This window comes from Lagopus leucura, unplaced genomic scaffold (assembly GCF_019238085.1).
Source record: "Lagopus leucura isolate 7727_CA_CO unplaced genomic scaffold, USGS_WTPT01 239-0_obj-0_obj, whole genome shotgun sequence".
NCBI lineage: Eukaryota > Metazoa > Chordata > Aves > Galliformes > Phasianidae > Lagopus > Lagopus leucura.
The window spans coordinates 36588-61984 of record NW_024962481.1 but is presented as its reverse complement, the minus strand read 5'-3'; the positions used below and the strand labels follow the sequence as shown (position 1 = coordinate 61984).

The window sequence follows — 25397 nt, the reverse complement described above, 5'->3', positions numbered from 1 at the left end:
CTGTGCAGTTGCACCCTGTGGGGCTGTGGGGAAAAGCAGGAGGGTGGTGGGACAGGAAGGGGCTGGGCATGGTGGGTGCAGCTTTGAGGGGACACGGCAGGGACGGTCAAGGACTCCGCTGAACCCCATCTCCCAGCCACGTCCACGGAAAGAGCTCTTCTGTGTTGTGGAAAAGCTCCCGAACCACGTAGGACAGCCGCCCACCTGGGCTGAAAGCTGCTGTCACTGTGTGAAGGGGCTCCTGGAGGGAGGTGGCCCCATGTATGCTTGGGGCACTCCGGGAGGTGCAGCAGACCACGATCCGTGTGCCAGGCCATGTCTGACTGCTCCCAGCTGTGACACTGCCCAGTCCTGCTCCCGGCTGCACAGCGTCTGCCCTGTGCACAGTCCTGTCCTGGCTCACCCTTCCCCTCGCCCAATGCCCTGCTGGCTCCCGGCCCCCCAGGCTGCGTGGCCCCAACCGAAGGCTGCAGCTGCAGGGAAGGGATGTGGACTGCTGGGTGCTGCTGCTCCGTGCTGCTGCTCCGTGCTGACACGAGCCGGCCATCAGCTTGGGGCAGGGCTGTAAGTGGGATGAGATTTGCGGGAGATTATTTCCTGGAGCTGTCTGGCCAGCAAAGATTAGGATGTTCTGGCAGAGCTAATTACTCTAACGAGCATCTGCTGCTGGGACTGCAGCAGGCTGGGATGGGAGAACCGGAGCTGCCAACGGAGCTGCCAGGATGTCCCAGGATGTCCCAGGTGGGGCCGTGCCGCCCCCGGTGTGCCGTAGGTGCCATTCCTATCAGTGAAGCTGGTCAGGATTGCCTGTGATTGGGCAATGCTGGAGAACATCCAGAGTCAGCCTCAGCCACAGCCCTGGCATCGCGTTTGTAACGTCAGGGGGATGGAGGTGCTGCGCTGAGTGATCAAAGCAGCTCAGGGGAACAGCGGCAGGCAGGGAGCCCCGACAGCCCACGCAGAGGGGCTGCATCTGCTCAGGGCTGTGACAGCAGGGATCGCAGCACAGCTGGGGGTGGCACCACAGCGTGAGTGCAGGCGTGGTGCTGCTGATAAACAACTACAAAAACTGCAGGGCACGCCCTGAGAGGCAGAATGTGGAGTGTTTTAGGGTCATTCAAGACTTATTATGGGATGTGAGAAAAGAGAGGGATCAGTGCACTTTGGAGAGGGGAAATCAAGTGTGAAAACAAGGAGAAAGGGTAAAAGCAGCTGTAAATGGATTGGTGCTTGGCACATTTGTTTGGCTGTACCCTTCACTGGGCAACAGCACAGCCTGCCCCGGCTGCTTCTTAAACCCCACTGCAAAGGATTCTCCTGGGGCTCTATTCTGTGCGTCCATGGAAGCTGTGTCAGCAGCTACAGTTGGATCACATGTCCCAGGGCCCGCAGTGCCAGCCTCCTAGCAGGTGGATGCTCGGGGTCATCGCGTGTCCTTCCCGGCAGGCTTATTCTGGGCTGGGTGATGGGCAGAGTGCCCTGGGAGCTGTGCTGTGTGAGCCTGGAGAGCTGCAGCAGGGAGGGAGCAGGGCAGGCCAGAGAGCACAGAGCCTGGGGTCAGCTGAGGCCCCCAGGAGTGCCTGTGTGCCCGTGTAGGAGAACTGCAGGTGAGTGTCCAAATGCCAGCTGGAGTGGGGCTGTCCCTCGAGGGTCCATATGCAGGGTCCGTAGCTGAACTACCTGCATCACAATACTGAAAATCACACCCACAGGTGAAAAAGATTCCTGCCCAAGTGAAGACCCCTCCCCTGAGGGGTTTGATTCTGGAAGTACAGAGTCAGCGTTGTTACAACTGCATGTAAATCACTGACCAGTCACCGCCGGGAGGATAGGCTGGAAAAATTACCAACTCTGTGTCTTTGTGCACAAATATAGCACTGATGGTTCCATTTGGTGTGCTGGGTTTGTGGGAAACCACTGCACAGCCAGGCTTGGGCAATCCTGAAATAAGCAAACAATGTCTGCTCACTGTATGATCATGGATTGCGCACACGGAGCAACGAAGCTGCCTTTGGGACAACACGACCTGGATGCATGGAGCAGTGCAGCCTCGCCTGCCGGGCTTGGCAGCCACTAAGAGAAAAGCCTGCAGCTGCTGAGAGGAGACGTGCAGCCACGAGGAGAGGAGATGTGCCTGGTGTGGCCATGCATGCAGATGCAGGCATCCTGGCGAGGGCAGCAGCCATTGCTGCACGTGTGCAGCACTGCAGGGGAGGGCGCAGCTGCAGCACACCTTGCTGGAGAAGCTGGGCGTCCAGACCAGGCCCACAGTGTGTGTAATCTCTGCATCCTCTGTTGTGCTGAAGTCTGAAATTGCTGCATGTCCTTCGTTGGTCAAGGCCAGGAGGCAGCTGGGCTGGGCAGCGGGGATCCTGGAGCTGCCTGCTCCCAGGGCAGAAAGCAGCACCACGCTGCCTCCGTGCCCCCAGCAGTCCCAGCTCTGCCACAGGATTCCGGGGACAGGTCCACAGCTTCATGGTGCTGGGTTCCCCAGCGCCGCCTCCCATCCCCCAGCCCTGACAGTGCTTCTCCACAGCTCCTGTAGGGCCACAGTGCCAGCATGGCGTGCACCCACAGCAGCAGTGATGATGCTCATCATGGCTGCATCAGGCCCTGAGCAACCTGTTGTAGCTGTGGACGTCCCCATTCATTGCAGGAGAGTTGGACTGGATGACCTTTAAAGGTCCCTCCCAACTCAGAGGATTCTATGATTCTCTAAGCCGAGCTCTGTACAAACAAGTGTGGTTTATTAAGGCATTTCTTTGAGAAGTTGGCACTTGGGTCCAGGCTGTGCTGGAGCAGCCCAGTGTGCGGGCCGACAAGCAGCGCCCAATACATGCAGCTCAGCGAGACACGATACAAAAGTACAAACAAAGTAGAAAACAGGAATCATAGTACAATGTGTAAAAATAAATAAATGGAGGCTCGGCTCCTGGCTGGGCTCAGCACACATGGCTGCAACCCCCACACCGAAGAGGGGCCACGTGTCTGACCCTACCCTATGTGGCATGCAGGGGTGACCCATCCCAACATGCAGAGAGGAGTGGGGCTGCTCAGCCACCCAGCACTGCGCAGGGCTCGCGCAGCCCCTCAGGGTGCCTCTGGACCGTCCCTGTGCCGAGCAAGGCGGAACATCCTCCCCTCCCAGAGCCACCTCAGCCCCCCTTGGGCCTCAGGCGTGGCCCCGTGGCCTCCCCGGTGCCACCTGATTCTGGCCCTCTGTTGTCAGCCAGGGCAGCTCCCAGGGCTGCCAGCGCTGGGGACCTGTGGGCACCATGGGGTCATGGGGTCTGGGGGCAGCGTGGTGCTGGGGTGCAGGGCTGTGCTGGGACCTGTGGTGTGCAGAGATGGGGCTGCGGGCACAGGTGGTTCTCAGTGGGATGCACAGGGGCGGTGGGTGAAAGTGGTGGTTTTTGGCTGCTGTGATAAATATTTGGGGCTGGGGTGACCAACGAGGGTGCAGCCAATGGTGCGCACAGGCTTTGCACTTGAGGCTACAGAGTGGCTCTAGGAAAAGTGTGATAGGAAGGAAATCCCAAAATTCTGGAAGCAGCCCCAGATCCCCTTCTCAGACAGCTCGGGGTCCTCCCAGGCTGTGCTTTTGGGGCTGCCATGGCTCGTGTGCTCGGCTCCTGATCCTCACTCTGCACCTGTATCTGAGTGTGGGTCACAGCACCCTGAGCACCCAGGGCTGCAGCGCCTGGCGCAAGGACAGCACCCCCAGGGCCATGCCATGTGCCGCGAGCCGAGGTGAGCGCTGTACGAGGGCTGACACCAATTGTGAGCTCATGCCAGCTGCGAGCTGACACCAGCTGCAAACTGCTGGTATGAGGATGGGGACCAGCCCCAAGGATGTGTGGCTCTGCCTATTCCCACAGTGTGACATGAAGGAGCAGTGCAGTGCAGCTGCTGCACAGACGGCTGGGCACAGGGGCTGGGGATTCCGGCAGCCCCCCACGCCGTGGAGGTGGCCCCGCTCATCCCGGTGAGCACGGCAGGCTCCTGGGGAGCCCTGCTGCCCACATCCCACGCTGTACCAGGACAACAGGTTGGCCGCCACCGCATCAGCCTCAGGCCACACGGCTTTTTGGGGTACCCCCCCGTGCTCCCCTGCAGCTGCAGGCTGGCCACCAGGCCATGGGCAGACGGAGTGAGAGGAGGTCACAGAGCAGCTGTGCCGGTGTCTTTCTCAGGGCCGGGCCATCCTGGGGTCGGCTAATGCAGTTCTGGCACTGTTTCTCCTGCCAGCAGTGCTGCCAGCCCAGTATGCAGACGGTGCCTGTGCCCGATGCCAGCCTGCAGCCCCAGAGGGCAGCCATGCAGCCATGCCCCAAGGCCCTCAGCCCTGGGATAGTGAGCCCTTAGGTGGGGCAGATGCAGTGGTGGGAGATGAAGGGGCCTCCAGGACCATAACAGATCCATTTTCCCCCCACCAGCCACGGACAGGCAAGCAGATAATGGGCACTGCCGTTTGCTCCCTGTCCAGCTAGGCCTGGGATGTGTTTCAGACCATCAGTAAGCAGGGTCACCCACGCTGCTTCCCGCAGACCTGCAGGCTGCTGCAGCCGCACCAGCTGAGCAGTGAGACCCTGTCCCTGTGAGCTCCCACGGGGACAGGGCCAGCCGGGACGGGCCAGCCCCCCACTGCTTCTGGGCTGCTGCACGGCTTGGGCAGGTGGCCGGGACAGAGCAGGGGCTGCAGGTGGCAGTGCTCTGACCCAGCAGGGCAGGGAGTGCCGCTCTGCTCCCAGCCCCTCTTAGAGCACGCAGTACCACAAAGCAGCAGCGTGCCAGGCGCTGGGACACCACGAGCAGTACAAGGAACCGTGCCTTAGGGTGCTGGCGCTGGGCTCAGCAGTCCACAGGGCACCAAAACCAGCACCGAATCTGCCGGACCACAGAGAGCGACGAGAGTCAGCAGTCCCAAAGCACGTGGGAGCCCCCAGCACGTGAGGCCCTGGAATGGGCAAGGTGCCGGGAAAGCCAAACCAGTACCGTGCCGAGCGGCCCTCGGCCTGGCCCCGCTCTCAGCCCCGTGTCTGCCGGGGAGGGCGGGGAAGTCCGTGGGCCCAGGCCTAAATCCTGAGCTCGGCCTCCTCAGAGGGCTCCAGTGAGTGCTCGGCGCTGATGGTGGAGGCGGAGGGCCCCTGTGAGATGCCAAAGGGAGAGACCACAGGGGAGCGGGCGGCCAGCGGGGACAGCGAGGGGGAGAAACTGGGTGACATGGCGGAGGACGAGATGGAGCCCTCGTGGCTGATGGGCGAGCGACGCAGCGACGATGGGTGCGGGAAGGTCCTGCCTGCTGGCGGCTTGGGGGGCACGGACTTGGCGCCCGGGTGGGCCACAGAGGTGATGAGGGGTGGGGGGTCGATGCGGGGCTTGGGCTCTGCCTTGGGCTTGGTCGGGAAGGGCTTGCGCAGGGAGCTCTCATCCTTGAGGCGGGCGATCTCCGTGAAGACACTGGCCAGCGGCTGGAACTGGGGGCACCAGTTCAGCAGGTAATCCCAATTGTAGCTGCCACGGAGCTCCTCGTCGCTGGCCACGATGGCGGTGAGAGAGCCTTCCACAGAGGGCTTGCCATCCTCTGGGAAGGTGTAGTCCTGGGGCTGGGAGGAGACGCTGAGGCCGCAGCGCACGCCGAGAAAGGCGCTGCCTCCCCCATCCTCGCGGTACAGCTGCGACGTGGGCCCTGGGAGCAGCAGCCCGGAGCCCTTCTTGCTCTTGAACCACTGGGAGCTCTCCAGGGCGGCCGGCTCGCAGGAGATGTCGGACAGCTGGTCGGCATCCTGCTGGATGCCGGAGTCAGGGCCGCGGGCCGAAATGTGCTCCTGCATGGACGCTGTGATGCTGGCCACGCGTGGGTACTCGTTGATCATCCGGATCTCGTCGTCCTCAGCTGCCTCGGCGGAGCCTCTGCCACTGGAGTGCGAGGGGTCCAGGGAACCGCCCCGCGTGTACGGCCCCGCTGGCTCCCCCCCGTACCCCGGCAGCGCTTGGTGGTAGATGTGCTCAGCCCCGGGGAGTGCCGGCTCCTCGTGGCCCAGCTTTTGCAGAGAGCTGCTCTGCACATGGGCCAGCGGCCGGTCCCCCTCCGTCTTCTCGTGGCTCCGGCGGTGACGGGAGCGGACCAGCGCCAGCACGATGGCCACAGCAGCCAGCACGACCACAACGCCCAGCGAGGCGGCCACGGCCACCAGCAGCAGGTTGAGATCTGGAGCCAGGCCGAAGGAGGTGTGCGTGACGTCGATGGTGACCTGTGCAGAGGCTGAGCGGGAGGCTGGCAGTGGGCTGCGCGCCTGCACCTCAAGGCTCATCTCACGGGGCTCCCTCTTGGTGCGCCCGGCCCCAGCCTGGGGCTGGCTGTCCACCCGCAGGTAGATGGTGCCTGTAGTTTGGTTGATGGCGAAGTACGGCGAGGGCTTGGCCAGGTTGTACAGCACGACACCGTCGGCCCCCTCGTCCTCATCTGTTGCCAGGACCCTCCCAATGCTCTGCCCTTTGTGGGCACCCTCAGGGACCTCAAAGCTGAAGGAGGGGCTCAGGAAGATGGGATCGTACTCGTCCTCCCCGGTCACCAGCACCCGCACGGTCACCGTAGCAGAGGCGTTGCCGGCATCCGTGGCCCTGACGAGGAGCTGGAAGGCTTTGGCTCGCTCATAATCAAAGGTGAGCCGCGAACGCAGCTCCCCAGAGCTGCTGTTGATGGCGAAGGCGTCCCGGCCCTCTGCCACACCAGGCCCCCCCACTGGCTGCTCCAGAACTGCGTAGTGCAGCTCCCCAAACACCCCGGTGTCGGTGTCGATGGCACGCAGGGTGGTCACAAGCGTGCCCGGAGGCAGGTTCTCCCGCATGCTGGCACTCAGCACCTCCACTGGGAAGTACGGCTTGTTGTCATTGACATCCTTCACCTCAATGGCTACAGGCACCAGAGCGAAGTGCCCGCCTGGCACATCCATGGCCTGCACCACAAGAGCGTGCGATGCCTGCGTCTCCCGGTCCAGGGGCCGTGCCAGGCACAGGGCACCTGTGCTCTCATGGATCTGGAAGAGCCCGTGCTGGTCACCTGAGCTGATGGTGTAGTGAACGTGGCCGCGGGGCCCTGAGTCGGCGTCGTGGGCCGTCAGACGGAGCAGCTCTGTGCCAGGAGGCGTGCTCTCGCTCACTGCCGTGCGGTATTCGGCTCGGGCGAACACAGGTGGGTTGTCATTGACGTCCTGCACCGTGATGAGCACAGGCACCGTGGTGCTGCGCTGCGGTAGGCCCCGGTCCAAGGCAGCCACGGTGAGATTGTAGACTGGGATGGCCTCGAAATCTAAGGGCTCCACAAGCACCAACGCACCCTGTGTGCGTAGCTGCCCACCTGCCCAGGCCACCCGGCTCTCCACCTGGAAGGCATTGCCACCGTTGCCACTGACAATGGTGTAGTCGAAGCCGGCGTTCTCTCGGGAGAGGTCAGCATCGCCTGCGTCCAGCGTCAGCACAGTGGTTCCTGGCCGCAGGTCCTCAGGGACGCTGGCGTTGTAGTGTGGCACCTGGAAGATGGGGCTGTGGTCATTCACATCAAGCACCTGAAGCTGAACCGTGGCCCAAGACGAGAGGCTGGGGGAGCCGTGGTCACGGGCCTCCACCACCAGTTCCAGGGTGGGCTGGTTGGCATCAAATTCCACCGATCGGATGGTGAACAGGGTCCCTGTGAGGGCACAAAGGCAGAGTCAGCATAGGGGGTCAGCAGGGAGCAGGGCAGGGTGTGAGGGTGGTCAGGGTTACTGGCTGCAGGGACAGGCATGCGGGATGCTTGATCTGCCTCCCTGGCCACTGCAGGCCTGGTGAGGGGGGAGCATGAGGGCCCCTTCCTCTGCAGGAGCTGCTGGAGCAACCCACAGCGTGAGCCCCCCCCCAGCAGCCAGCCCCACGCACCGTTGCTGGGGTCAATTGCAACGTCAAGGCTGGGCACGGCCAGGTGGAAGGTGATCTCCCCATTGCTGCCCGAGTCCATGTCAGTGGCGCTCACGGTGAGAAGGATGCTCCCTGCAGGAGTGTGTTCTGGCAACGTCACCTGGAAGAGGAGGAAGCTCTGATCAGCACCGCTCTTCATGTGGGCACTGTTCACAGAATCACAGAATCACAGAATTGTAGGGGTTGGAAGGGACCTCCTGAGATCATCGAGTCCAACCCCCCTGCCAAAGCAGGTTCCCTACACCAGGTAGCACAGGTAGGCATCCAGGCAGGTCTTGAACATCTCCAGAGAAGGAGACTCCACCACCTCCCTGGGCAGCCTGTTCCAGTGCTCCGTCACTTCACTGTAAAGAAGTTCCTTCGCACATTGGTGCACAACTTCCTATGCTCCAGTTTCTGGCCATTTCCCCTTGTCCTGTCTCCACTCACCACTGAAAAGAGTCCGGCCTCGCCATTCTGCCCCCCACACCTTAGATATTTATAGACCTGGCTTAGATATTTATAGACCTGGAATATATATAGACTATATATATAGTCTATATAGTCTATATAGTCTATATATATATATATAGACTGTTGCCATTCTGGAGCTGGCCAGCAGGGATGAGAGAAAGCCTGGAGCTGGGCTAGGGCAGCCATGACGGAGTAACCCAGTGCAATGCTAGCCAAGGCCTTCCCCACCTCTGCACCAAGGCCATGGGTGGAGCCTGCAGGCACCTGTCCCACATGCATAGCATGCAGCCTCGTCTGTGTGACTTCTGAGCTACTAGAGCATCCAGGTATTGGCCTTTTTCTCTGCTGATCCCAGTGCTGTCTGCTTGTTCTCAGCTTTCTGACTGCAGTGACAGCAGGAGGGGTGCTGGGATGCGGCCCAGAAGGACAGGGACCAGGATAGGCTCAAATCCATCCTCAAAAAAGTGCTCTCTGTCTGCTACACGCGTGCTCGTGAGCGAGTGCAGGCAGTACCTGGTAGAAGGCCTGGCTGAAGGCTGGAGCGTTGTCATTCATGTCCTCCACGATGACGGTGAGGTTGGCCTCGGTCTCGTGGCGGCTGTCGGAGGCTCGCAGTGTGAGGCTGTAGCGGCTGCGCTGCTCGTAGTCCAGCGGCCCCGTCAGGGCGATGCGTCCCCCATAGCGTAGCACACTGAACGTTCCCACAGCATCACCATCCAGCAGGAGGGTGTAGGAGAGCGCCGGGCCCGAGTCCACATCGTTCCCCGTCAGCTGGGCTATCTGGGTGCCAAGCAGCATGTCTGTGGAGAGGTGAGGTGTGAGCCAGCATCCCCATCTCCTCAGAGGCACTGGCTCACGTGGTGGGAAACCTGAGCACTGGGGACAGCAGGGAGATGCTGAGGTGAAGAGGCAGGTCCTGGGAGTCAGGCTGGGGATGGGGCACGAATGAGGGCAGGAAGCTGGCGGGGCGGGGGCGCACAACCAGAGCCCTCCTGGTTTGGGGCCAGGGAGGCCAGAGCTGAGTTCAGCTGGTTCCCTCAAGACACAGAGCTGCACAACCCGCGGGCACCAGGACGTCACAGATGGGTAGTGCTGGAGGCTCAGAGAAGCTGAGTCTATGGGCCAGCACAAGCCAGCCCTTGGCAAGGGAACAGGCCCACTGGGTGCTTCTGTGCCACCCACAGGCGTCCCCCACAACCCAGTTCCTGCTGTTAGTGACACGTTACCTCATAGGGCTGAGAGGCACTTACTTTCTGGGACCCGCACCTCCCAGGGAAAAGGAATGGTGGGGCTGTTGTCGTTGATGTCCATCACCACAACTGTCAGCGTAGCAGAACCTATGAGAGGGGGTGTCCCTCTGTCCATTGCTGTTACCACCAAGCTGCAGGAAAGCACAAAGGCAAAGCAGGAGGGTCACAACCACATGTCAGGAGCAGTGTGCACAGCATCTGGAACAGGAGGACGCTGCACACGTGCACAGGTTGGAGCACGTAGTAAAACTGTGCACAACTGGAGCGCATGGGGCAATGGATGTGTACAGAGCATCTGGAGCAGGTCAATGGATGTGCACCTATCAAGAGCATAGGATGCACATCTGGGTGTAAATTTGGAGGGCAGTGGGTTTTTGTCCCGCACCTGGAGCGTATGAGCAGGCCGTGCATGTGGGCACAAGTGTCTGGAGCATCTGGTAGGCAGTGCGTTAATGCACAGACATGGCATGTAGGCATCCACAGCTGGGGGCTTTTGCAAGGGGAGAGCAGTGGATGTTTTCAGTCTGTGAAATGGGCAGGAGGCTGGGATGCGCATGGGAGAAGAGCTGGGCAGAGCAAGTGGGGTGAGCAGGGGACAGACAGGGGACAGATGGCAGCATTAGGGGCGTATTTGGGAACTAGGGAACACGTGGAGCCTCGGTTTGAGTGGAGCAGCGATGGGTACGTGAATGGAATGAATATCCTTGGTATTTCCTAGGTATTTCCTTGCCTTGGAAAAGGGAAGATAGATGTGGAGCAGTGAAGCATGGGTATGGCAAAGGGAATGAGGTCTGGGTGGGGTGGTGGGAGTTGTTCCTCGTATCTGGGCCATGCTCGTGTACAGAGGTAGGGGAGGATGTAAACCCATCTCACATAGCTGTGGTTAGACTGGAGGATTAAAGAACCTGTATGTGTGGTGAGGGACCCAGAGGACTTGGACTGAATGCAGGGGGACTTGCAGGATGGTTGAGGTTGACGCATGGCTGCTGGGGGACACTTAGCAGGGCAGGAGGGTGCAGTGTGTGGGAGTGGGCAGAAACTGAACAGATCTAACCTGGGTTAAACAGGCAGGAAAGGAAATGGTTGCAACTACTGAAGAGTCCGCTGCCCCCTCCACAGCCTGCTCGGATTTGCAAAGGCCAGGCTGCACAGAGCTCAGGCTCATCTCATGGCCATCTGTCACGCCCTCGTTTGATACCCAGGTTTCCACTTAGTCCTGGTTTCTGCTGTTTGGCAACAGCTTGGTGTGGCTCCAAGCAGCAAAGTATCCTCCGCAACCCTGGGGCTGCTGCTCCTGTGTCACTTTCATATCTAGGGTGCAAGTGGGTCCGGCCCTACTCACCGGGTCTGGGACCAGATCTCCCTGTCCAGGATGGCAGCAGTGGTGATCGTGCCGCTGTGAGGATCAATGTGGTATAAGCCTGTCATCGGCAGGGACTGGTTGATGGCGTAAGTCACCTGCCCGTTCATTCCCTGATCCAGATCATCTGCTAGGACCTGCAAGGCCATCGGAGAGATTCAGCAGTGTGCTTTAGAGCCCTGTAAACAACGGATCTCCAGAGCAAGACATACAGATCCACAGGTGCCAGCCTTAGGCACAGCCCCCACCTCCTCCTCCTGGCACAGCAGCCAGGGGAACCACTGTCCCTGTTTTTGCCCCCAGTGCTACCTGGATAACTGGGGAGTCATAGCTCTGGGACTCCCAGATGAATGCCACGTAGTTCTGCAGCTGGAAGCGTGGCAAGTTGTCATTCACATCTTGCAGGTTGAGGTTTATGGCCATAAAGCCAAAGGAAGCCGTTGTCTCTGCCTGGACCACAAGGCGCAGCCGGGGGCTGGCCTCAAAATCCAGGCTGCTGGAGTCCTGAACTGAGATGGCACCTGGAGAGACAGCAGGGTGGGGGGAGAAGGGGCAGGTGATGCACCAGCACGCCCAGCCCTCACCTCTGTTGTTCCCTTGCACTTAGTCCATCCCTCCGTCAGTCTATCCATTCTCAAACAGGAGCACACTGAGCTTCCTTCAAACCAAAAGCCTTCTCACAAGCCACAGTGAGCCGCTGTGCTGGTAAATTCTGCACAGTGCTCGGGACTGACACCTTGCATTGGCATTAAAGCATGCAATAGTCTTCCCAGTGGGGACACATCTGGTATAGAATCATAGACTCCTCAGTGTCGGAAGGGCCTTTAAGGCCATCCAGCCCACAACCCTGCACTGCACAGGGACACCACAGCTCCATCAGGTTGCCCAGGACCTGATCCAGCCTCACCTGCAAAGTCTCCAGAGATGGAGCACCAACCACAGCACTGGGTAACCTGCTTAGTGCCTCACCACCCTCACCGTAAAACATTTTTTCCTTACATCTAACCAAAATCTACCCTCTCTGAGCTTGAAACGGCCACTTTAGGTGAGAACTGCCCCATGTCGAGCCCCATACTGCAGAGCTAGCTCATCAAGCCCTAGCCTAACGTCAGCTATCTGCACTATTTGTCTAGGCTGAGTCCATACAAAGAGACTGAAGGGCTGCAAACAGTTCTTGCAAGGAGCCTGAGGACACACATCCACATAAGCATGGGCTCTGCCCATGACACATTGCTGTCCCACCCAGGAAGATCATGGGGCTCCTAAAGGATCTAGTAAAACAGAGCCAGGTAATTAGTGCAATGGCATGAGGTTCAACAGAGGAAAATGTCAGGTTCTGCACGTGGGACGGAGTCACGTTGGATGCAGGCACAGGCGGGACAGCAGCCCTGCAGGAAGGAACCCGGGGCTGTCAGTGACTGCAGGCTCAGTGTGAGCCAGCAGTGTGCATCTGGGCTGCACTAAGAAAGCACAGCCAGGCGGCCAGAAGAAGTGATTCTCTGCCATATTTAGCACTGGTGTGGCCTCGCCTTGACTACTGTGTGCAGTTCTGGGCCACACAATATAGAAGTACGCCAAGTTACATGGAAGCATCCAGATGAGGGCAACAAAACCCCTAAGAAGGACTGGAAGACAAGGGGAGAGGCAGGATGCGTGGGAACAGGCAGAGCTGGGCATGGGTAGGGTCAGGCTGGGCATTAGGAAAAACCTCCTTATCACAAGCTGGTCAGACACCGGACCAGGCTCCATGGAGAGACGCTCTATGCCACATCCCTGCTGGTGTTTGGAGGCTTTGCATAACGCCTCAATTGTAAGCTCTAGCTTTTGTTCATCCCTCAGGTGGCCGGGGAGCTGGATTCAGGGGTCTCTGTAGTTCCCTTCTGCTCTGTTCTACGCTATGCTATGCTGTTCTCTACTAATGACTGGCAGCATTCCCAGTGATGCATCCAAATATGAGGAGGAACTGACTCGATGCTGCAGCGCAGCTTAAAGCCAAAGTATGCCACTGCTGGCAGCCGGGGGGGCTGGGGAGCCACACAGAGCTGCCCCATGCCTGCCCCGTCTTCATGGTGTTCCAGAACCTGCATACGGTCAGTGTGCAGCCTGCTGCCCAAGGAGGAAGCAGAGATGTGTTTCCCAGGCAGACAAATGAGACCTGAGGGAAAAATCCTTCTGGGCACTTTGGTGGAGGAAATGTTTCCTTGCTGACATGAAGTCACACTGCCACAGAACCGAGGCACAGCCAGGGCATGTCCAGGATGGCTGGGGAACTGCTGGCAGACTCAGCCCAAGCAGCGACAAGCCGGGATCTGACAGGACAGGGATCACACAGACGTGGCAGGGGATTTGTGCGGCACTGCTGAGCTGGGGCCCTCTGGCTTGGAGGAGACTGAGGGGTGAGCTCATCACTGTTTATGCAAAGGCTGCGTGGCAGGAGAATGGAACCAGGCTCTTCTCAGTGACGTCCAATGGTGGGACAAGGGGCAATGGGTGCAAGATGGAACTCCTTCACAGGCAGCAGTCGCTGGGACACAGAACACACAGTGGACCACCCCTAGGTGCAGCTGCTTTCCACAAAGACCTCTGTGAATCTGACTGAATTTCCAGCACTTGCCCTTTCTTTGTCTCTGGGTTTCAGGAACTGCACCATGGCGGCTGCCAAGCTGTGGTTGGAGCTGGGATGACTCTAGGAGTGACAGAAGCACTGCAGTGAGGCACACAGGGAGGTGGAACCCAGCACTCCGGGCAGGCAGGGTGCAGGCAGGGTGGGTCAGCTGCAGCAGGAGGTCTGCAGTTGTAGCTCAGCTTCCTCAGGGCTGGGGCTGCAGACTGATGTGAGGCTGGGACGGGTGCTGTGACCTGGTCTGGCCTCTTCCCCATGATCCCAGTGTTCAGAGGCCTCTTCACAGCAGCAGCACAGGGTAATGAGTGGCTTGCAGTGACTGCAAGGTGACTGTAGAGCGGCTGAAGGGACACCTGATGACACAGACACTGTGGCTGGCAGCTGTTAATAGGGGTGCTAATGGTCTGCATGCTGTGCCATACTGCAGGCAGCTCACAGGGACCTGCACAGTGGCCATGGGCTCAAGCACAAGCACTGTGGCCAGAATGGTCTGGAATCCTGTTCCAACCCCAGTGATCCAGCAGGCTACAAGAAAATTGCATTTTCACAAGAAGCTCCAGCTTGATCTTTGTGTCTGCAGACCTTCTTATATACCAGCCTCTTCCAAACTGTAGGGCAAAAAAGGTCCCCCCTCACCCTAGACTCAGCCAGGACTTCCTTGATGTCAGGGGAAATGTAGCCCTTCCAAGGCTGCCCTTTGAAGCTTGTAGTGCAACCAACACCAGCTTGCCTAGCGTCACTGGGCAGCGCCCTGCAGCCTGCCTCACTTCTCTGCTGGGCCAACAACCCCCCACAAGCACCACTGTGATGTTCAGCGTCTGCTGACTGCTCAGGGCACAGTGGTGCAGAGATCAGAAACGTCCACAGGTCAGTGAGCTGCTCACCATTTTTGTCACCTCTGGGACCACGCAGCCATAACCACGCAGCAGTGCTGCAGTCACAGCACACTGTCACCTATAAGGCATGGCAGCCCAGGTGCCTGGCTCTGAGATCCCACCTCTCTGTGTCGCTTGGCCATGGCTGGCTGTCTAAGGCAGGGGCACATCCAGATCACCTCTTAACAATGTTGTGGCCTCTGCTAACTCCTGAGCAGGGCTTGTGAATTTTTTAGGAAAAGTCCAATTAGCAGGGACCAGTACTTTGCCAGGAGCTGTACCAGCCTCCTCTGGACACTGATGGGATACTAACACTATTAGATTTAGTAGGATAGAGGTGTAAACTGCATTCCTCTGCCTTTGGAGGACTCTGAGCGCTGTGATAGCTGAGCAGGCACTGGCAGAGCACAGGCGACTCTCCCTTGCTGCTTCCCTGTGTGGTTCTGGTGCTGTACCTGAGCTGGGCTGGATAAGGAAAGCGTTCTTCTCGTTGCCACTGATGATGCTGTATGTGATGCGCCCAGAAGAGCCCCCCATGTGCACAGCTTGGATGCTTGCGACAGCAGTACCTGGAAAGACAGGAAGCTGTGTTGGATGGGCAGCACAGTCTCAGGGCACACTGAGGGTCAGGATGGTTTATAGGTAGCACATGTCATACCACAGGAAGGCAGCCCTGCCTGATGACACTGCTGTCAAAGTACGTGAGAACCAATGGTAAACTCTGGGCTGGAGATGAGACTCCTGGGGCCTGTCTACGGCCCTGCTATGGTCTCAGTGTGAACCCTGCAGCCATTCCACCAGCAAGTGGGCACTGTGACTGCCCACAGCGACCAGAACGTCTTGAGGCAAAAGCTCACAGGATTATCACCCCGACACCCTGGGCTCAGTCAGGCCCTGCCATCCCCCTGGGTCTACCCAAAGCATGACACGACTTCCTAAGGCCCTGCAGTGCTCCCTGGTCTGAGTTCCAGCCCACGGAACTATTCCAGCTTGTCACCCACCTCCCCCCCATCCCATCCCACGCCATCTCAGCTTGCACTGAGCGTTCTGCCCAGCAGACACCTGGAGCAGCATTTTCTGGCAGGACCACTTCATTGGTGCTCCGGGGAAAGCGCAGCCCCCGGTAGGGCTCTTCCTGCAGATGGATCACCACTACACCAGTGGAGGAAAGCGCCGGCTGCCCCAGGTCCGTGGCCAGGACGAAGAGTGTCCGCTGGCGCTGGCTGAGTGAGCTCAGGGGCTGCAGCAGCTGGATATCCCCTGTGTAGGAGTTGATTGAGAAGGCTGAGTTCGGCGTGGCAAGGCGATACAGAATGGAGGCATTGGCACCCGCATCCCTGTCCTCCGCCCTCATGGTGGCCACAACTTGCTTGAGTGGCGTGTGGCGAGACAAGCTGACAGTGAGCGGGCTGTGCAGGAAGGCAGGAGCGTGGTCATTGACATCCCGCACCGTGACCGTGACACGCACAGCTGCGCTTTTGGGCTCCCATGGTGCTGAGTCCACAGCCTTGGCCAGAAAGCTGTAAGTTGGCTGGCGTTCCCGGTCCAACTCCTGGGCACTTGTGATGCGTCCGCTCTGCGGCTCCACCTGGAACATGCCCAGGGACTCATTGCCCAGGTAGTAGGTGACCTGCCCGTTGGTGCCCTCATCGGGGTCCTTGGCTTCCAGCTGCAGCACCAGGGAGCCAACAGGCAAGTCCTCGGGCACCTCCACCACATAGCTGGCTTGAGCAAAACCAGGAGCGTTGTCATTTAAGTCCAACACCTGCACATTCACTGACATGGTTGCACTGCGTGGTGGGGTGCCGTGGTCTTGAACCACTACTGTGAGGCTGTAGAAAGCAACTTGCTCTCGGTCGAGGGCACGTGCAGTGGAGAGCACACCAGAGACAGGGTCTAAGATGAAATCCTGCTCAGGATCTCCATCTAGAAGAGAGAAGGAACAGCAAGACAGCATGACTGTACACTTGAAGTTGGCACAGAGAGAGTCCTGGACTATGCTGCCTGGGATGGTAGAGTGAGCTGGTGTCTGTAAGGCCCCTGTGGGATTGAACCTCCTCAGGCCCAGAGTGTGTGTTTGAGTACGTGTGTTGTGCTCCACCAGCTCACTGACCAGTGCAATGCCACAGTAAGACAAGGCATAACAGCAAAGACTTGGCAATCCATAAATTCCACAGGCCATAGCAAGCAAGAGAGGTACGGAGCCAGTCTGAACCTGGGAAAATGGACAGAGTGTGAGCAATGCAGCCTGTGCACATCCTGGAGTGCTTTTTACTGGGGCAGAGGAATCAGAAGGTTGAGAGAAGGGAACAGCTACTTGTGGTCCAGGGCAGGAGAGAAATGATGTAGAACAGGAATTGCCAGAGGTGATGCTTCCCAGAACTCCTGGCAACCGTGGTGAGCAGCCATTACTCTCGTCCAAGAACGGAGCTACAGAGCTCCCGCGCCCCGGTGCTCACCTGCCACGCGGTACTCCAAGCGCCCGTTCTCGTCTCCGTCAGGGTCAGTGGCACGCAGGGTGTAGAGCGCCACGCGGCTCTGGTTCTCAGGGACCTCCACAGAGCAGGACTCACTCTCCAGCTGTGGTGTGTGGTCGTTCTCATCCCCTACTGTTATCCGCACAGTCGCCTTGGAGAGGTTGGGGGGCAGGCCACCATCCCGGGCATAGACTGCAGGAGCACAGCAAGAGTGCTGCAGAGTATGCTGCAGACTGGGAGCTACTACCGGTGCCACCACGGGCGGCTGTCCAGGCAGCCATAGGGCAGCAAAGAATGGGAGCGCTGCCATTTCTGTATGCCCGAATCACCCAACAACTCCACGTGCTCCACAAACCTCCATTACTTCCCACATCCTGCCCTCCTTGCAGTGCTGCTCTATCCCAAAAGCAGAGAAAGTGCATCTGCCTGCTCCGTGCCCTCCACCTCTCCCTCCCCAGTGCCTGCTGCTCCCTCCCATGCCCCAGCACAGCCGTACCCATCAGCACATGCTGCTCCTGCTCCTCACGGTCCAAGGGATGCGTGGTGACAATGAGACCTGTCTGCGGGTGGATGGAGAACGGCCCCCCAGAGAGACCTCCATAGGTCACCTGTCCGTTGGCACCTGCAGGAGAAGCACGTTTGAAGGTAACCCAGTAGCAACACCAAGAACCTCTCACTTGGCTCACAGCCCTGTACTTCCTTCCTCCCAGGGGTGACACTGAGGAAGGGGGCGATCTGACGCCATAGCAAGTAAAGGCGTGGGGAGAGATGTGTGGTGGAGGGAAGCCTCAGCCCTGTTCAGTTTGTGGAAGACAGGACAACGAATCTCCAAAGAACAAAGGGCAATGACTTGGGAAGCAGAGGGAATTGCAGCCCCTGTTCTTCTCCTCAGCTTCTTCCCAGGTCTGTCCCATCCCTCATTGCCAGGTCAGCCGATCGTCCCTCCCTCCATTGTCAAACATGCACTGCAAACCAGGCAGGAGGGAGCACATCTTGTCCCGTGTGCTGTGTCTCCAGAAGGTCCCTGATTGAACCCTGCATCCTCACCCAGGTCCCGGTCTGTGGCCAGCACCTGCAGGACAGGGCTGCCAGCTGGAAGGTTCTCCGTGACGTGCGCCTCGTACTCAGGCTTCTCAAAGGTGGGAGCTTCATCATTGACATCCAGCACCAGTATGGAGAGTAGCTGCGTGGCTGAACGGCGCGGGAAGCCATGGTCAGCAGCCACCACAGTCAGGTTGTGTTGCACCACCTCCTCACGGTTCAGAGCCCGCACAACAGAGAGAGCACCTACAGACACGGGGAGAGGGGTGAGCAGGGTGAGCAGGGATCATGTGGCCTTGAGGCCAACCACCCCCAGACAGAGCTGTTGCAAGTCTGCAGGGATGGAGGGGAGCCAGGGCAGCCAGGTCTCAAGACAGCAGGGTCACCCCAGCCAGGTGTGCACCCCACAAATTCTTCACAACTTCAGGTGACCTCAACTCTCTGGCCCACACTCTCCTGTGCGCTGTGCAACACCCCCATATCTGCCTGCACCCTGCCCAGCCCCCACAATCCAGTGTCACCCTGCAACCTGCCCAGGCTCTCACCGGTGCTGGGGTTGAGGTGGAAGCGCCCATCGCTGTTGCCCGCTCGCAGTGAGTAGCTCACTCGTCCATTCTCTCCCAGATCGTTGTCCTGGGCCACCACATGCAGAGCCACAAACCCAGTCGGCCGGTCCTCAGTGACGCTGATGGCAGCGGGCGACAGGAAGACGGGCGCGTTGTCGTTCACGTCGGTCACGAACACACGTGCCGTCACAGCGGACGAACGGCGCTGGCTGACGTTGCGGGCCTGGTCCGTGGCCTCCACCACCAGGAGGAAGGAGGCCACGGCCTCGCGGTCGAGGCTCTGGCGAAGGCTCAGCAGCCCCGAGCGGCCGTCAAGCTGGAAAGGGCCCCCCGGGGGCTCCTGGCGCAGCAGCGCGTAGCGCACCTGGCTGTTGGGGCCGGCCCCATCCCCATCCAGAGCCTGGAAGGTGAAGACAGACGAGCCGGCCTGCGCGTCCTCGGGCACCACGATGGTGATGGGGTCTTCGGGGAAGGTGGGCGCCTGGTCGTTGCAGTCCTGCACGTGGATCTGCACCAGCACCAGCCGGCTGGACGGGTAGCCGTGCTGCGTGTCCTCGGCGCTCACTTGCAGCGTGTGCCGGGCCCCGGCCTCGTAATCCAGCTCCCGGGCGGCGTAGATCTCCCCTGTCACGCTGTCAACAACAAAAGTGCCATCCCCGCCACCTCCTACTACCGTGTAGGTCAGCTGTCCTCGGCTGGGGGCATCGGGGGGGGCCACTGAGCCGATCACAGAGCCCGGCCTGACCCCCTCCGGGGGCTGCAGTGTCAGCACGGTGGCATCGGGTCTGGGCAGCAAGCGGGAGGAGGGCAGCACCTGCGAGGAGAGGAGAGACAGCAGTCAGGGATGCGCTCTGGGAGGGATGCTGGGGAGCCGGTGGAGAGGGGACGTGCAGACTGCAGGTTCAGGGAGGCCAGGTCACAAGTCTTGTGGCCTGAAAAATACACGGAGAATGAGCACAGGCTTGACGGGGTGAAAGACGAGCTTCATCTGGGGAGCTGTGGCAGGTAAGGACAGAGCTGCTGACTGAGCAGAGAAGGTTCTGGGGCACCAGTGTATATGGGTATCTGAAGAGAGAGTGTATGGCTCTTTTCCGTGGCACCCAGCGAGAAGACAGGTTTTGCTGGGCACAAATGAGAGCGCAGTAGGTTCCACCTTGACACCAGGAAGTCCTTCTGTATGGGTGGGTAACTGAGCACTGGCACAGGCTGCCGAGGGAGGTCTCCATCCATGGAGACCTTCAGAAATCACCAGGACGTGGTTCTGAGCAAGCAGCTCTGGGTGGCCTGCAGCAGGGAGTGGAGCAGATGGCCACAGATGTGCCTGCAGCCTCAGCTGTGCTGTGATCCTGTGAGTGGGTTAGGTACTGCAATGGGAACAGTTGCCAGCAGAAACAGCTTTGAAGAGAAGTAATTCTCAATCAGATGAGTGGTACAGAGAAGACAATTTAGTATGATCCAAAGATACATGAATACTATTATTAATCTAATTAAAGATACTGCTATTAATTTAGGGGTGACAGTGAAAAGCAGTAGTGTCATCTGATGGAAACATATCTCGAAAAAGTCAGTGCACTCATGTGAAAGAGCTGGGAAAAAGAGAATCCAGCAAAAGTATCAACCTGGAGGAGTATCAGAACCAGTGACTGTCAAGCAAATAGCTCCATTATGGGAATGCAAACAAGCAATTCAGCCTGGTCTCATTACTTTGAAGGCTGCAGAAGAACTTCAAAGACAAGAACAGCTACAGACATGGCATAAGAAGGAAATGTTTTTAAAACATGTTGTGGAATGGCTGAAGGCAGATGTGCCAGTCTAACATGGGACTTCTCAAGCACAACGGAAATACAGCAAGTCTAATTTAATGTAATAATAAAAGGAAGCTGCGTACACGATGGGCTCACTGAGTGTTATGGGCACTGCCTGCACTCTGTGCAGCAGAGCATCAGATGGGAACATCGAGCGGTGATGGAACTGCAACGACACGATAGGATGTGAAACGGCACACCAGGAAAGTGCATCGGCTGCAGGGAAGCTGGAGTCTGCTGTACAATTAAGCTCATTACTAACAACAGGGAAAGGAGTTGGCGATCTGAGCCAACACACCAGACAGTGAGCACCACAATTTGGCAGACATGAAGAAAACCCCACATGCCTGGAGAAAAAAATGCCAGGAGGAATTAACGTCTCCGGGCAGGAGAATTCTAAGATCTTCCCCACAACAGCACATCTAGGACAGGGCGGACTGTCCAAGTCTGGAGAAGACAAGTGTTCAGACTTTGTGAATGAGGATTTATGCACGATGGCCACCAGACCCATCCTTTCCCATCCCAGGTCCTCCACACAGATGGTGAGGCCGGTGCAACAGCTGAGCAAAGGCAGTGGCTGCTCTGGGTGGAGAGTAAGGACGGTACAGAGGAATGCTGTAAGTAGCTGCACGGTGTCCTCTGAGAGGTGAGCAAGGGGTGGATGGTGCAGGGCCCAGAGGGGTTGGGGTGCTGGATACCTGGACACGAACGATGGCTGAGGTGCTGCAGGGCACCATGCCCCGGTCGCTGGCTGTCACAGTGAAGACGTACTCAGCGCGGTCGGAGCGGCGCAGCACCGTGGCAGTCCGCAGCTCCCCAGTGGCTGTGTGCAGTGTGAAACGCTCTGCCCAGGCTCCTGTGGAGAGAAGGTGAAATGCTGCAGAGAGAGGAGGGAGGGTGGGGGCACGTGGGGATGGAGGAGGGAATGTGCTGTGGCAGAGCATCCGTGTGCCTCTGAGGGTCACGGCTGCATGCCGAAAGCCAGGCTGGCAGCTCGTACCTATCAGTGAGTAGGTGATGGTCCCATTCTCACCCTCGTCAGGGTCCTTGGCTTGCAGCGAGGCAACAAGAAGTCCCGATGGCTTCTCTTCCAGCACCTGCAGAACGGCCCAGGGAGCAACTGAGTGACATCCTTCACACCATCCCCGAGACCCCAGTGCAGCAGCATCTATGTCCTCCTACACCCATCCTGCACCTCACCCAGGGCACAGCGCCCCAGCCAAGACCCACAGGCTGTGCCTGAGGCTGGATGATGTGGGGAAGCTTGCAGACGAGCAGGTGGAGGGAGGTCCTGCCCTACCAACTGTACTGTGATGCCACAAGGCTTAGTGCAGCTCAACAGCCTTGGTGCATGCTGCAGTGGTGAAGTATAGGGTGATGGAGGGACACTGCCCGTGTTACACCCTGGGCCTCTGCAGTGAGGAAAATCCCTTCCGCCCCAGAAGAGCCCTTCAGAGGGAAATGTCTGAGCACTTCCCATCCTGGAAATGGAGAGAGTTCCTTCAGCTCCTCTCAGCCAGTACAGGTGGTTCACGGTCCCTGGAAATGCAGCAGGCAGTTCTTCCCGCACCCACACTCTGACTCTTAGGGCCTTTTCCTCCTCTCCTCTGCTCCAATCTAGCGCTGCTGTCTGCAGGATTTAAGGCTACCATTTTGTGTCCGTGCACCATGTGCTCAGCTAACCCCACACTCTGGGCTTCCTGACAGAAGCCACATGGAGCAGCACCACATGGAAGCTCCCTTCCTGGACAGCTGTCAAAATGGACACATCCCCATTACAGACCCTCCCCATTCATCATTTGGGGTACCCTCAGTGCCCCACACCTGCTGGCAGACTGTTCCTTCCCTGGCACAGACTCTTGCACCTCCCCACACCCCTGCAGCAGAGCAGGAGCCCTACTCAGCACAGACTGCGACCCGTTCCCATCAGTACAAGACTGTCACAGACCAAATTCTCATCCTACAGCACAAACCATGCTCACAGACCCAGCTCTCTGACCTCTGTGTGGTACCACTTCAATGCATGCATGCATGCAAAAGGCAAACACAATCCATGCAAGAATGTAAGGGAAGAGGCTGCAGGCCCTTGGGAGGAAGCATGTGCTAACACTGCTGCACAAGCTGTTGGCACAACGCTGGTGGTGCTCTGGGGGGGGGGGAAGGGGGGGACAGAGGAGCTGGACTTGTTTATCCAGGCCAAGCAGTGATGTGACTGTACTCTGTAAACACTGGGGAAAGGGGAGGGAAATTCCAAGGAGAGAGAAGAGCTCTCTAAGCAAAAACACAATATTGGCACAAGAACAAATGAGTACAAAGTGGTCAGAAATTAGTTTAGGCTGGAAATTAAGAGATGGTTTCTAACTACTAGATCAAGGAATCTGGAACAGCATTTTGCAGCAGTGATGGAGGCAGAGAACCTTCTAAATATAGCTGGCTGTTTATGAGGAGGACTGTCTGCGTGGACACCTCAGAACTGTGCTTGAGAAGACCCCTCCAAGCCCCTCTCTGCTCCAGGCTGGGGCAGGGCTTTCTCCTCGTGCTGTTCCTAATGGCCTTCAACTGAGATGCAAAGGGCTCCCACGTTGTGCACAAAGCCACACTGCTCGTCCACCAGGAATCAAACTCCATTTGAGAAAGCAGTGACTCAGCGGGGGAGCGAAACAAGCATCATCTGCATGGGCTGCGTTAGAAACGCCATTTCAGATGCTCAGAGGAATCAACAACAACAGAAGCGGTTTTGCCTCTGCAAAAGCCTCAACTTCAGTAAAACTCCTGCCAGGCAGCGGCGTGCAGCTCAGATGCCCGCTCTCCAAGAAGGCTGCTGCAAATGCCAGCCTGGCCCACAGCTCAGAACCGCCTCGATGAGGGGCACGGCTCCGGGAGCGGCAGCAGCGGATACAGAGAGGATGCGAGAAGTATGGAGCGACTCTCCTGCTAAAATCCTTCCAGCTTCCAGCAGCCTGTGGCTCAGTCACTTCCTGAGCCACACATCGTATTTTTGTTCAACAGACTTTGATGGATTTTTTTTCTTTCCATGAATTCATCTAATTTTGAACCCATGCGACTTTTGGCAATGATTTCACGTTTTAATTACGCTCCGCATGAGAAAGTTCTGTCTTTGTTTATTTTAAACCTGCTGCCCGGTCATTTGCTACCAAGCTGCCTAGTTTTTGTACTGTGAAAAAAGGACCTTCAGTTTGCACACAACTTTCTTCGCACCCAGGGCACACCTCGGATGTATGTTCCCACAGTTTCTATCATGCCAAAGAATGTTCAAATACTTTCTATCTGCATGGAAACCATTATCTACCGAGATCACATCAACACTCCTTTCTCAAGCCTTCTTAGCACTACTGCTGCTTCAGAGCGATGGGGGCAGAGCAGAGAGCGTACGCAGAATTGGAGATGCAAGGTTTTCTTCCAGTCTCTGCTCCTTTCTGATAAAACCCAGCATTTCTGACTGCTGCTGAGACCTGAGCTGACATTTTCAAAACGCATTTACAGCAATGCCTCAATTTTCTCCCTAAGCTTCAGCAGCCAGTTCAGAGCCCATCGCTGTGCGGAGTGAAATTTATGCTGCTTTTCGCCATGTATGTTATCACTTTCCAGTTAGAGACAGCGAATGCCATCTTCCATCTTCTTTCCTCATTGAACAGTAAAAGATCCTTCTGCTGTTCTTCACTGCGAGACCTCAGCTTTATTACCACAAATAAAGCAGTAACGTCAGCAAACAGCCACCTGTCCTGGAGGGCATAGCAAGATGCTGAATAGCAGGAACTCCATCTCTGCTATTGAAGCAGGTATTGACCCCCTGCTGGTCTCTCTCCTTTTCCTGGTGGCTGTGCCCTGGCAGGACCTGGTAAGACGCAGAGTTTGTTTCTGCCATCCCTGTGTGAACGGCTCCTGGAGCTGACACACACTGCCCACGTGCTTGAGAAACAAATCTCACAGACCCACAGTGGAGAGGCCAACCCAGCTCACGCCTGGAGCCAAGCATCGATACAGAAGATATAAAAGCCTCCTGCTGCTTTGCTTGGTGAGCACAAATACGAGAAGTTCACTGAACACATCGCCAGTAAATCTCCAAGTTTATGCCTATCATTTAGTTTCTCCTTTTTTCTCCAAGCCTTTCTTACACACCCAGATCATCCAAGAGACCTCTTCCTGTGCTTTACTTCTCTTTCAGTGTTTCCTACCAGGAAAGCTTAAAATCAAAGCGTACAGATAAGAACCTGATTCAAACTCCCATCACATTTACCTGCCCTCCCAATTCTAAATACATCTCAGCCATGCTCTATCTCCTTAAGGATGCATGTGCTTTTGTGGTACCTCTGCAAGAAAAGAGACCTCCCAGGCTCTAAAACACCGAGTGTCTCATGGCCCAAATGCTGCACACATCTGTTGCAGGTGTCCCCACACAGAACACTCAGCAGACCACAGACAGTGAGCAGTCCTTCAGCCTGCCATGCTTTAAGGTGCACTTCAAGTGCATCCGTTCTGCTGCAGAGGCTCCCCATTGCACAGAGAGATGAGAGCAGGCCTTTCATCACGCACGCCATTGCGCTGCTGTGTCCTGGCCACACACCACTGCAGAGGGGCCAAGCAGAGCAGTGCTGGGGGACAAGGGGACAAGGCCTGGTCCTTCCCTTCAGCAGCACAGACATGACTCAGAGCAGAACTCTCGGTGCTGGCTGACCTTGGTCACCACGTCACATTAAAGGGAAAGCTGGGCAGGGACCCATTGCAGATTCTCAACAACCCGAGGAGCGCTTTCTTGGCCTCCCAGAAACCAAAGTGGCCGCTGTGAAGGTCTTGAGACCCAGAATACAAACATACCCCAAGCCTCCCCATCCATCAGTGCTCCACTCTTGGCTCCATCAGTTCAGGTTTAGGGCTTCCTCCCACTTTCCCTCTTTGCAGGCAGGTGTGAACCCAGACCTTCTGCCTGCTGTTGGCCCCAGAGCCCTTTGCAAGCCTTACTCTGTGCACAA

At 57.8% G+C, this 25397-nt stretch overlaps 1 protein-coding gene across 1 annotated transcript in view; it reads right to left on the bottom strand.

Annotated features, from left to right (window-relative positions):
• Positions 1 to 2726: 2726 nt before the first annotated feature.
• Positions 2727 to 25397, bottom strand: part of DCHS1 (dachsous cadherin-related 1) — a 31144-nt gene continuing 8473 nt past the window's right edge. The window contains exons 7-20 of the mRNA XM_042890690.1: positions 21407 to 21503; positions 21105 to 21262; positions 18581 to 19415; positions 18042 to 18281; positions 17491 to 17616; positions 16977 to 17186; positions 15580 to 16443; positions 14973 to 15086; positions 11329 to 11540; positions 11002 to 11156; positions 9660 to 9790; positions 8923 to 9209; positions 7918 to 8056; positions 2727 to 7690 (exon numbers count right to left, since the gene is read on the bottom strand). Coding sequence (XP_042746624.1) covers positions 5076 to 7690; positions 7918 to 8056; positions 8923 to 9209; positions 9660 to 9790; positions 11002 to 11156; positions 11329 to 11540; positions 14973 to 15086; positions 15580 to 16443; positions 16977 to 17186; positions 17491 to 17616; positions 18042 to 18281; positions 18581 to 19415; positions 21105 to 21262; positions 21407 to 21503 — 6183 coding nt within the window. The 3' untranslated portion in view covers positions 2727 to 5075. The remainder of the gene's footprint in view (positions 7691 to 7917; positions 8057 to 8922; positions 9210 to 9659; positions 9791 to 11001; positions 11157 to 11328; positions 11541 to 14972; positions 15087 to 15579; positions 16444 to 16976; positions 17187 to 17490; positions 17617 to 18041; positions 18282 to 18580; positions 19416 to 21104; positions 21263 to 21406; positions 21504 to 25397) is intronic.